The sequence below is a fragment of the Schistocerca piceifrons genome, chromosome 7 (genome assembly GCF_021461385.2).
Source record: "Schistocerca piceifrons isolate TAMUIC-IGC-003096 chromosome 7, iqSchPice1.1, whole genome shotgun sequence".
In the NCBI taxonomy this organism is placed as follows: Eukaryota; Metazoa; Arthropoda; class Insecta; order Orthoptera; family Acrididae; genus Schistocerca; species Schistocerca piceifrons.
Genome location: NC_060144.1, coordinates 410,289,306 through 410,302,348, shown reverse-complemented (window position 1 = coordinate 410,302,348; position 13,043 = coordinate 410,289,306). Strand labels below are relative to the sequence as shown.

Below are 13,043 nucleotides of genomic sequence, written 5' to 3'. Positions count from 1 at the left end.
CAAGCACTAGTTCTTTTTCCAACAATACTACAAACATTCAAACACACAACCACACAGACATCCAAATGCACAATCCAGTAGCAACGGCAATATACTTATTACTGATACTCTATTATTGAAAGCAGTTGCCTGAGCTGACAGAGGTGGGATCGGGGTACAGAAGGATGCAAAGAGGGGGTAGTAGGAAAGAGGCAGGTCTTTGGACAGATGACTTTGTAACCACATGACAAGATGAAATAAATACAGAGGCAATAACAAGAAGTGTAAGAAGAGGGAGAGCAGGAAAAGGGGGAGAGGGGGTGGAGGAGGAGGACTGAGGAGGGAAAAAGGAGGCGAAAGGTGAAGAGGGAGGAGAGAGGTGCCTCTGTGCAGTTCCTGCCCAATCACCCATTACCACTGGACTGCTTGCTGGTACTGCTGATGTGAAATCCTTGTACGTCAACATCCCAAATGCCCATGGCCTTGTGGCCATTTAATACTACTTTTTCCAATATCGTCCTGATACCAAACCCACCCCTTTTCTCCAATCAACCCAGCAAACCAAATCCTGACCCATGATTAATTTACTTTCAAAGGCCAAATCTATAAAAGAATCCCTGGTACTGCAATGGGTATTGGCATGGCACCACCCTACGCCACCTTATTTTTTGGCCATCTGAAGGAATTCTTCCTATCCAGTCATTGCCTAAAACTTCTCTGTTTCAGATTTCATTGCTGAGATTTTCATTATCTCGACCCACGGCAATGACAACCTTTGCTCTTTTCCTCCATTACCTCAACACCTATTCCCAAATCCACTTCACCTGGTCCTTCTCAACTCATCACACCACTTTCCTAGATGTCAATCTCCACTTCTGAGATGGGTCCATAAATACAACTGTCCCCATCAAATGCACCAAGCACCACCAGTACCTCCATCTTGCGAGCTGTCACCCATTTCATGACAAAAAGTCTCTTCCTTACAGCTTCCCATCCACATATGCCGCATCTGCTGTGAAAAGCAGGAGACTTTACTGACGGACAATATCCTATCCAGTTCAACCATAAACATGACTCCGGTACCAACTGTTCCTCTTACACCAGTAAACCTTTTAACCAGCCACCTCAGATCACCTAGTACCACACCGGCATTGAAAAGCTCAACCACATCCTCCACAAGTCTTTGATTACCTCGTACTAAGCCCTGAGATGAGAGATATGCTACCCAAAATCATACCCACATCCTCAAAGTAGTGTTCTGCTCACCACACCTACAGGATAGCCTTGTCCACCCCTATGCATGTGTGGTCCATGCTCTGAATAAATCTATAAAACAAACTGAGGAGACGGCACAACTGCTTGAACATAGGCTGATCAAGAAATTTGACAAACTTAAACAATGTAACAGTTGCAATAATCTCAGACTATTTTGGATTCTTGATCACAGTAGAGAGAATATAAACGAATTAGTGATCAGTCTTATCTGAGAGAAACTAGGTACGCAGGTGACACTGAACGACATAGACAGGATCTTTAGAACTTAGACCCATAATAGCAAAGTTTATGCCATACAGCAAAAGGTCTGAAACCTTCAGAGTAAAAAAGAAATTTGAGAATTCAGGTCTGACAATATGCAAGGATTTCACTTCTGAAAGACTAAATATTTTGAACAGTGCAATCTTACATTTGGGATACATAATGTGTGTACAAATGACAGCAGGTAACAGTGAAGTCCAAAAATGGGAAAAGATCATGTGCAATGCAGATGAACTCAAATGCCTGTGCTTTTGGAACTAAAAATATATCAACACTTGCTGCCTCTAGTATGTGCTTTTATTTTTGGCTTTTTATTTTGTATATAAAAAAAACACCTTTTTTTAAATTTTCTTAATGGTTTCCTGTTGCTATTATTATTTGTATGTTAAGGTTTACTTTTAGTACTAATTATAAATTTTCTGTTCAATTTTCGTACTTCCAATACCAGCATAGTTCGTTATTTCACTATTACTTCACTATTCTCATAGGGCTCTGATTCAGATGATTAATTTATTTATCTTACTTCCATTTTTATTTAGCAATTTATTATCGTAATACTGTTGTTGCTCCTCATTCGAGTCTTTAACCAAACACTCTGTTTTTATTCCCTTTACCTTGCTTTCAGTACTGCTCTGCACAAATTATTCAAGCTCTTTTTAGCGAGTTTCTTCTTCTGTCTCCAGTCAGCTGTTCAATGATTGGTGCAAAGCCTGCTGGTCTTAGTCATAAATCTCCCTTCTCTCTACAGATAACTCCCATTTTAACTTCTGGGAACCTTGATCCCCTATCTCAAAGTCCCCCAGTACACTTTGCTTCCCCCCCTCATTGGTATCCTGGCGAGCTTTTCACCCGATCGTTTTATGCTCCATATTGCACAGACAAATGTCCAATCTCTGTTAGCTCATCTCAACGATTTCCATTATGTATTGCAAGACAGAGACATTCATGAAATGCTTCTGCCAGAGACCTGGCTCAAAATAAGTATTCCTACAAGTTTGATAAATCTGGACAACTGTATCTTTCTAAGGCTGACAGATGTAACCAACAAGGGGATGGAGTAGGGGCAGACACATGATCTGATTTATCACCTACTGTGCTACACACACTCAACAGCAATGAAGATAAACAAGCATAATATATGGCCGTAGAGATCAAATCCCTTAACAGAGAGTGCCTGATATGTGTCCTCTGAAAACCTCCTAAAGTAGGCAGGTTTTTCTGTTTCGAAACTGCTATTGCAAGTCTCGAATCAACATACGAGAATATAATTATGGCTGGTGACACTAACATAAATTTTCCACACAACAGTCCTATCAGTGTCAAAATTAAGTGCACACTTTCTTCTTCAAACCTGTCATTACTTCAGCTCACTCCTACCCACTACACAAACATTGTTACATTCTTAGAGATACATCTATAAAGAAATCCTCAGAGTACTTCATATCTCTCATATATCTGCACCTGGCACGCCTATCCATTACATAATTTTAGTGTCATACTTGCTAGAATGTCCCAGAAAGAAATAACAAATGACGTAATTTCAATGTCATACTTGCTAGAATGTCCCAGAAAGAAACCACAACTGACTACATACCATGTCTTCAAATGCATTAATTTATCTGAACTTGAAACTGAGGCAGAAGAAATAGTTCAGGAGACATCGCCTACTCCCTTCTCGGATGTAGAAAAACTTCATGAATTTACTAACATCTTACTCAACTATATGATAAATATGCATCACTGAGGACTGGAAAAGTAAGAAAGAAACCCACATGATGGTTAACTGATAAATTAAAACAGCTCATGAATCTTAGAGATTATGTGTATTGGACATAAAAACTAGGTCCAACACCTGAAAATCATCCTGCTTATATGCTGAACAGTGTCAGTCAATCTGGGCAAAATGCAAAACTCAGGCATGCCCAAATATTAAATGACAACAGAAATTGACCAGCTGTCTTATGGAAAAACCTGCATGGTCTTGGCATAGCCAAAGTAAACGCTGCACCTTCGTATGAAATATCTGATACCATCTTTTTTATATGCATCTGGATAGTTATTGGACAATTCAGTGCTTCCTAAGGCCTTGTATGCGTGTCTTTATATATATCATTTTGTCCAATTTGCTAAAACACTTGACTCTCATTATGAAAGCAAATAGAATATTCTGGAAGGACATGTGTTGTCATAATTGTCAATAGATTGTTCCCATTAACAAAATTATGTACATATGCTAAATTAAATAAAATTAAATATCTAATCAAGAAATTGAAGTAATAAATATTCAACAACAGATAATAAGAGGCTGTGGAATTGTTGGCATAAAATAACTAACACCTCTAATTACTATAATTGCAATTGAGTAACGAGTAAACACAGAAAACCTCATTATCTTGAGAAACAGCTTAAAAGTTATTACCAAGTAATGTATTTTCATTTGCTGCCTATTTTTATGTCCTCCTCTGTAAGTAATATTCTTTGTAATTACATTTCTAGTTAACTCTCCAATTCTTTACATCACACAACTTTCCGATTTCCAGAATTTGAGGCCTTGTTTGTAAATTTTATATATGTAATCGGATAAAGCAGGCGTTTTGTACTACAATTGAATGTTAGTAACCAAATCCTAACTGTAATTAATTACATAACTAAAATAATAAAAGAGACATTATTGTAATTGAAGTTCAGATTGATTTCGTTATGGAAAACTAAAAGATTATGTCATTCTATATTTCTTTTATACCTTATTCGGTTGTAACATTAGTTTCTTTATGTTTTTTAAATTTTAACTGCAACATCGAAGTTGTACAAAATTAGTAATGGGTTATTTTGAAACTTATTGTTGAAATTCTAAATAAAGCGACGCAGCAATGCTGCAAGAGAGTCAGTTTGGAAGTTAGTTTTGGAAGTCAAAGAGATCAGTGAAGTCTATGTTTTGTTTACATGATGAGTGTGCAGTTCGGTTGTCAATTGATGTAAATAAATTTTGTGAAGCATGAAAATTTTGTATTCATTCATCAATGGACCAGGCAGAAGAAATATTTAAGTAAAGTGTAACAATCTGAAGAGAACATTACAACCTGATACCATTGGCCCAGCCGAAGAACTGAACCAGTCTACAACCACAACACATTCTAAAAAGGATGTTGCTGTAGCACCCTCTGATTACTGACCTATCTGCATTCTTCCTGCACTGTCTCAGGCCTTACACTATATAGCCCATGACCAGCTAACAAACTACTTAACTACAAACAACTTATTAGCCGAATACAAATCAGATTTCCGTAAGCATCACAGCACATTTGCCTTAATAAAGATAGCACATGACCTGAAGCTTGTCATGGATCTATAAGAGGCAATTTATCATGTGCTTCTCAGAATTCAGCAAAGCCTTTTGGTTTTTTATTTGCCAAACTTAGCAGCCTAAAATTCTTGCCAAGCGCAGCCGTTTTGCTCACAACAACATTTTACCAGTAATGTTTGTTGTCCAGCACAATAAGGTCACAGTGGAAGCAGGTAGTATCAGGCATTACCCAGGGTATGCACTAACACCCATGGTTTGGTACTGGCTCCTGTACTCCTTTCACTGTACATAAATAATGTGTCATCAGGTTGGTCCTAGTGCAGATACGACACTGATGCTGATGACTTACAGTTTTATCTAAGTGAAAAACCAATAAACCTGAAGACAGCTATTGAGAATCCCAATACTGACGTGAGTACCCTATCAAAATAGGTGCAGGAAATATGGTTAAACCTCAGCCCATGCAAACCCCAAGCAATACTGGTTGGTCATTCTATGCTCACTAGCCCAAAATATTGGGAATCTCTACCATCTGTAACCCTAAATGGGACAAATATCATCAACTTCTTTCCTTCAGCAAAGAATCTAGGAGTAATAATAGATGAAAATATAAATTGGACTGAGCACCAACTGCAGTGTGCTGGAAGGCATCAGTATTTCTCCACATTCCACAAAAATATAAAAAGCTCTTACCTCTTGACCTAAAAAAGAAACTCATACAAATATTTATACTTCCAATTATTGATTACAGTGATATTATGCTGGAAGGCCTTTCTCAAGAAAGCTCAAGGCACCTGGAAATTCTTATAAATGCTTGTGTTGGTTATATGTGTGATGCTCGACTCTTTGATCATATTTCACCATATGCACTGAGATTCTGGATGTGTGCAGACAAGTGCAGAGATTTCCATATCCTCAGTCTTCTCATCTGTCTTATCAATAAACATTGTCCCTCATACCTCTCCTTGACATTAATGCTCTTTTCTGAACAATATGGCAGAAACACTTGTTCCCATCAGAGCAAAATCCATTCTGTCCCACTTGATCAATCTTTCTCAAAATCCTCCTCAGCAGCAGGAACTTGACTCTGCAAAAATCTCCCACTTGACTCTGAAATAACCTCGTGCATTATTTTTTAGAGAATGACTAACACCTCCAGATTCAGAAGGTAGTTAATTATATGTTTACTAAAGCAACAATAATGACTACCATTGTCCTTGTGTGCAGTTGTCACCACTAAACACTCTTCTTTCCAACCAGATTTCCCTAATTTCCCAGTATTCTTAGCTGATACAGGCTCCTTAAATTTCCTTTCCCCTGAACTCATTACACCAGAAAACATCTTTTTGTACATCTATAATTTTTTTATATCTGCCACTATCACTATTATTATTATTATTATTATTATTACTAGTATAGTCAATATTAGTGGCAGCATCTGCAGTAGTACAAGTACTGACAGTATTAATGTTGTTAGTTCATCGCCAATATTACTTACTCACATTGCGACTTCAGGCATTCAAAACACTTTGTACTATATTAAAACTGTTATTTCTTAAGTAACTATGGCGTGAAAGAGGTACTGTATAGATGAATAACTGGTCTGATGTAAGAGTGGGCCTGTTAGCCCCAAACACATCAGGTTAAATAAGTAAATAAAAATAAATAAATATTCCAATCCCACGCCCTGTCCTGTACCCCGTGTGTTGCTCCCTTGTGGTTGACCCAGGTGCAAGACCTGTCCCACACACCCACCTACAACCTCCTACTACAGTCTATTCAGGTATTTTCTACCTAATGAAATACAAGGCCACATGTGAAAGCAGCCAAGGTATATATCAGCTATGCTCCAATTACTGTACAGCATTCTATGTGGGTGTGACAAGTACCAACTTTCTACTTGCTTGAATGGCTACCATGAAACTGTGACAAGCCACAAATCTTACAATCTCAGTTGCTGTACATGTCATACACCACAATGCAAATGACAACAGCTGCTTCACTATGTGTGCCATTTGGACACTCTCTTTCAGCAAAAGTTTCTCTGAACTATGCAGATGGGAGTTATCTCTCCAACGTATCTTGTGCTTTTGCAGTCCCCCTAGCCTAAACCTCCACTAGGTGTTCCCACTGCCTCACATTGCCTTTTCCCTTCTCTCTTCTATCTATACCATTCCTTCTCCAGCCACACTATTTGCTGCTTCTCACACCACTCTTCCCCTCCCTCAAATATGGGCACCGACCCTGCCTGTCCATCTCTTTTCCTTTCCTCTCCCCTCTTTTCAACCCCACCCTCTTCCCTCTCTCCTCCCTTTCTCCGTCTTCATGATCATCTTTCTTTCCTTTTTTGCCCTCCCCTTCCCCACTTTCCCCACATCTTCTATTTCCATACATTTTTGTTGTACTCTCTGTACTCATTTCACCTTGTGTGGTTGTGAAGAAATTTGTCCACAGACCTGCCTCTTTCATGCTGCCCTCTCCTTGCTAACTTCCCTATCCCCAGCTCAGGCAGCTGCTTTAAATAACCAAGTGTCAGTCATCAGTCTTGTCGTGGCCATGGGAGAGTGCATTAGGTTTCTGTGTGTGAATATGAGTACTACTGCTAGAAAAAGAGCTAGTGATTGAAAGCTTATGTGAATGCTGTTTTCTGTTACATGTTACTGTGCATATCAATCCACCTTCCCCTTATCTTACATATTGCTCCATCAAGAAATGTCCATTGTAGTTATACAGTGAAGAAATAGTAATCTATACGAACAGGACATCTGTAACTATATTTATTTGAACAATGAAAAATCCAGGATGGAATAGTGACAATATTACGAAAAGGATAGATTGCTACTCACCATACAGACAAGATGTTGAATCAAACATGTTGCTGTTGTGGTCTTCAGTCCTGAGACTGGTTTGATGCAGCTCTCCATGCTACTCTATCCTGTGCAAGCTTCTTCATCTCCCAGTACCTACTGCAACCTACATCCTTCTGAATCTGCTTAGTGTATTCATCTCTTGGTCTCCCCCTATGATTTTTACCCTCCACGCTGCCCTCCAATACTAAATTGGTGATCCCTCCATGCCTCAGAACATGTCCCACCAACCGATCCCTTCTTCTGGTCAAGTTGTGCCACAAACTTCTCTTCTCCCCAATCCTATTCAATACTTCCTCATTAGTTAAGTGATCTACCCATCTAATCTTCAGCATTCTTCTGTAGCACCACATTTCGAAAGCTTCTATTCTCTTCTTGTCCAAACTATTTACCGTCCATACCGTCCATGTTTCACTTCCATACATGGCTACACTCCATACAAATACTTTCAGAAATGACTTCCTGACACATAAATCTATACTCGATGTAAACAAATTTCTCTTCTCCAGAAACGCTTTCCTTGCCATTGCCAGTCTACATTTTATATCCTCTCTACTTCGACCTTCATCAGTTATTTTGCTCCCCAAATAGCAAAACTCCTTTACTACTTTAAGTGTCTCATTTCCTAATCTAATTCCCTCAGCATCACCCGACTTAATTCGACTACATTCCATTATCCTCGTTTTGCTTTTGTTGATGTTCATCTTATATCCTCCCCTCAAGACATCATCCATTCCGTTCAACTGCTCTTCCAAGTCCTTTGCTGTCTTTGACAGAATTACAATGTCATCGGCGAACCTCAAAGTTTTAATTTCTTCTCCATGGATTTAAATACCTACTCCGAATTTTTCTTTAGTTTCCTTTACTGCTTGCTCAATATACAGATTGAATAACATCGGGGAGAGGCTACAACCCTGTCTTACCCCCTTCCCAACCACTGCTTCCCTTTCATGTCCCTCGACTCTTATAACTGCCATCTGGTTTCTGTACAATTTGTAAATAGCCTTTCGCTACCTGTATTTTACCCCTGCCACCTTTAGAATTTGAAAGAGAGTATTCCAGTCAACATTGTCAAAAGCTTTCTCTAAGTCTACAAATGCTAGAAACGTAGGTTTGCCTTTCCTTAATCTTTCTTCTAAGATAAGTCGTAAGGTCAGTATTGCCTCACGTGTTCCAGTATTTCTACGGAATCCAAACTATCTTCCCCGAGGTCGGCTTCTACTAGTTTTTCCATTCGTCTGTAAAGAATTCGTGTTAGTATTTTGCAGCTGTGGCTTATTAAACTGATTGTTCGGTAATTTTCACATCTGTCAACACCTGATTTCTTTGGGATTGGAATTATTATATTCTTCTTGAAGTCTGAGGGTATTTCGCCTGTTTCATACATCTTGCTCACCAGATGGTAGAGTTTTGTCAGGACTGGCTCTCCCAAGGCCGTCAGTAGTTCCAATGGAATGTTGTCTACTCCGGGGGCCTTGTTTCGACTCAGGTCTTTCAGTGCTCTGTCAAACTCTTCACGCAGTATCGTATCTCCCATTTCGTCTTCATCTACATCCTCTTCCATTTACATAATATTGTCCTCAAGCACATCGCCCTTGTATAGACCCTCTATATACTCCTTCCACCTTTCTGCTTTCCCTTCTTTGCTTAGAACTGGGTTTCCATCTGAGCTCTTGATGTTCATACAAGTGTTTCTCTTATCTCCAAATGTCTCTTTAATTTTCCTGTAGGCATTATCTATCTTACCCCTAGTGAGATAAGCCTCTACATCCTTACATTTGCCCTCTAGCCATCCCTGCTTAGCCATTTTGCACTTCCTGTCGATCTCACTTTTGAGACGTTTGTATTCCTTTTTGCCTGCTTCATTTACTGCATTTTTATATTTTCTCCTTTCATCAATTAAATTCAATATTTCTTCTGTTACCAAAGGATTTCTACTAGCCCTCGTCTTTTTACCTACTTGATCCTCTGCTGCCTTCACTACTTCAGCCCTCAAAGCTACCCATTCTTCTTCTACTGTATTTCTTTCCCCCATTCCTGTCAATTGTTCTCTTATGCTCTCCTTGAAACTCTGTAAAACCTCTGGTTCTTTCAGTTTATCCAGGTCCCATCTGCTTAAGTTCCCACCTTTTTGCAGTTTTTTCAGTTTTAATCTACAGGTCATAACCAATAGATTGTGGTCAGAGTCCACATCTGCCCCTAGAAGTGTCTTAAAATTTAAAACCTGATTCCTAAATCTCTGTTTTACCATTATATAATCTATCTGATACCTTTTAGTATCTCCAGGGTTCTTCCATGTATACAACCTTCTTTCATGATTCTTAAACCAAGTGTTAGCTATGATTATGTTATGCTCTGTTCAAAATTCTACCAGGCGGCTTCCTCTTTCATTTCTTAGCCCCAATCCATATTCACCTACTATGTTTCCTTCTCTCCCATTTCCTACACTCGAATTCCAGTCACCCATGACTATTAAATTTTCGTCTCCCTTCACAATCTGAATAATTTCTTTCATTTCATCATACATTTCTTCAATTTCTGCATCATCTGCAGAGCTAGTTGGCATATAAACTTGTACTACTGTAGTAGGTGTGGGCTTCGTATCTATCTTGGCCACAATAATGCATTCACTATGCTGTTTGTCGTAGCTTACCCGCATTCCTATTTTCCTATTCATTATTAAACCTACTCCTGCATTTCCCCTATTTGATTTTGTATTTATAACTCTGTATTCACCTGACCAGAAGTCTCGTTCCTCCTGCCACCGAACTTCACTAATTCCCACTATATCTAACTTTAACCTATCCATTTCCCTTTTTAAATTTTCTAACCTACCTGCCCGATTAAGGGATCTGACATTCCACACTCCGATCCGTAGAACGCCAGTTTTCTTTCTCCTGATAACGACATCCTCTTGAGTAGTCCCTGCCTGGAGATCCGAATGGGGGACTATTTTACCTCCGGAATATTTTACCCAAGAGGACGCCATCATCATTTAATCATACAGTAAAGCTGCATGCCCTCGGGAAAAATTACGGCCGTAGTTTCCCCTTGCTTTCAGCCGTTCGCAGTACCAGCACAGCAAGGCCGTTTTGGTTATTGTTACAAGGCCATATCAGTCAATCATCCAGACTGTTGCCCTTGCAACTACTGAAAAGGCTGCTGCCCCTCTTCAGGAACCACACGTTTGTCTGGCCTCTCAACAGATACCCCTCCGTTGTGGTTGTACCTTACGGTGTGTTTTTAATTCATGTGCTTTCAGTGCTAACTGTTACACTTCATCAAACATAGGCAAAACAAAAAGACTGCTAAACAAGTGAGCTTTTGGCCAAAAGATCTTCCTGTAAAGTAGACAACACGCACTCATTCACACAAGCACAATTCACACGTAAATGACCACTGTCTCTGGCCACTGAGGCTAGACTACTAGCAACTGCACATAATGGGAGGTGCTATTTGGGTTGTGGGGATAAGGAGGCGTCTGGGATGGGAAGGAGGAGGGATAGCAGGGTGGGTGGGGGACAGTAAAGTGCTGCTTATAGGAGTATGCAGGGACACGTGAGTGTGCATGTGTGTTGTCTGCTTTAGGAGAAGATCTATCTAGGAGTTCTCTTCTGTTATGGCTGTGTGTTGGTGTTTGTAATTCATGTGCTTTCAGTGGTAACTGTTACACTTCATCAATGACACTGCCACTGGATTTGAAACGAGAGTTATTATGATGTGATAATATTTTTGAAAGTGTCAACAATGAAAGACATATTAACAACTACGATACAATTTTTAGCCACTTTTTGTTGTACCTGTCTGCATCTCAACATCTCCTCTATATGGTAAGTAGCAATCTGTCTTTTTCATGATTTTATGATTCTACCAATTAATTCTTGCAACAAACACTGGAAAATCCAACGAACTCTTGCAACAAATATCAGATGTAAATTGGCAAGCCAGAAAGACTAATGTGAAAATATTTTATGCACGTATTATAAAAACTCCTCTGTTAGAACTGGAGCACAGGGCCTGCAGCGAGTATAAAGATATTCTTGAAAAACTACTAGCAGTCAGCATAGCTTTCCAAGAATATTTTGATAGACCATTCCTTTGTCTCCAATGGTATCATCAATGCAACAATAACTACTAATCTTCCTACTTTTCTTATTGAATACATCACACCATATAGATAAATTAACTTAATTAATTGATGATTTACAAAGGAAAATGAAACTCTTACCTTAAGTTCATTGTCATAAAACAGTTCATTTGGAACTTTTAGGATCTGTTCATGAGAGCGAAAATTTTTCACTAGTTTTGTAATTACAGCACAATTGTATTTTTCGTTTGTCCCATTCCTCTTATACATTTCATTTGTCATTACCAGCCGCTCCAAGAAGGATGTGCCTACAGGGGGGGAAACAAAATTCTTTGTTAAAAAAACTGAATTGTGTGTGTGTGTTTGTGCATGTAAAAGATACAAGAGGTGAAACATACAAATGAACTGTTAACTCAAAGAAATGTTTTAGAACTGCTGGCTACAACTAGACCTGATATTGTAATGAGCTGTAGTGCATGTAGTGTGATGCATCAGCTAGTGCCTAGTGCCACAGGCTGGCATGCTGTGGGTTCTCAGTTCAAACTCAACTGCCAATTACTTGTTATTTAGTATTCATCAATTCTAGAAAGTTCTTGAAATTCCTTATGCTCGCGTGTTCTGGAATATTCAGTGTTTGTATAAATCGTAGCTTCCTCTGTCTAGGAGTTTAGTTCTGTTCTGACTCTATGTTGGTGTTTGTAATATATGTGCTTTCAGTGCTAAGTGTTATAGTTCATTCATGACCTTGCTACTGGATTTGGAGTGAGTGTCATTATGACTTTACAGTATTTTTGAAAGTGTCAACAATGAGAGACATATTAATGACTATAATACAATTACTAAAGGCAAAAAGGATCAGGAATGTTAGGAGAGTATTTCTGCCTAGTTGAACTAACAGACAATTCCTAATAAAAACTAAGCTAAACACAGTCCGAACAGGATATAAAGGTCCAAAGGTACCAACCGGCCGCCATGTCATCCTCAGCCCACAGGTCTCACTGGTTGTGGATATGGAGGGGCATGTGGTCAGCACACCAGTCTCCTGACCTTACATCAGTTTACAGGACCAGAGCCTCTACTTCTCAATAAAGTAGCTTGGCAGACCGGATGGTCACCCATCCAAGTGCTAGCCCAGCCCGACAATGCTTAAATTCAGTGATCTGACAGGAATCGGTGTTACCACTGTGGCAAGACCATTGGTGACAATTCCTAATTACCCACTTAAAATGTTAAATGAGCACATTTGGTTCATATCTGACAAATTTAGAAA

At 39.2% G+C, this 13,043-nt stretch overlaps 1 protein-coding gene across 2 annotated transcripts in view; it reads right to left on the bottom strand.

The window, feature by feature from the left end:
• LOC124804747 (putative helicase MOV-10) overlaps positions 1–13,043 on the bottom strand; it is a 317,343-nt gene that overhangs the window by 71,810 nt on the left and 232,490 nt on the right. For both annotated transcript variants that reach the window (XM_047265048.1, XM_047265049.1), the window contains exon 15: positions 11,915–12,081. In XM_047265048.1, coding sequence (XP_047121004.1) covers positions 11,915–12,081 — 167 coding nt within the window. The remainder of the gene's footprint in view (positions 1–11,914; positions 12,082–13,043) is intronic.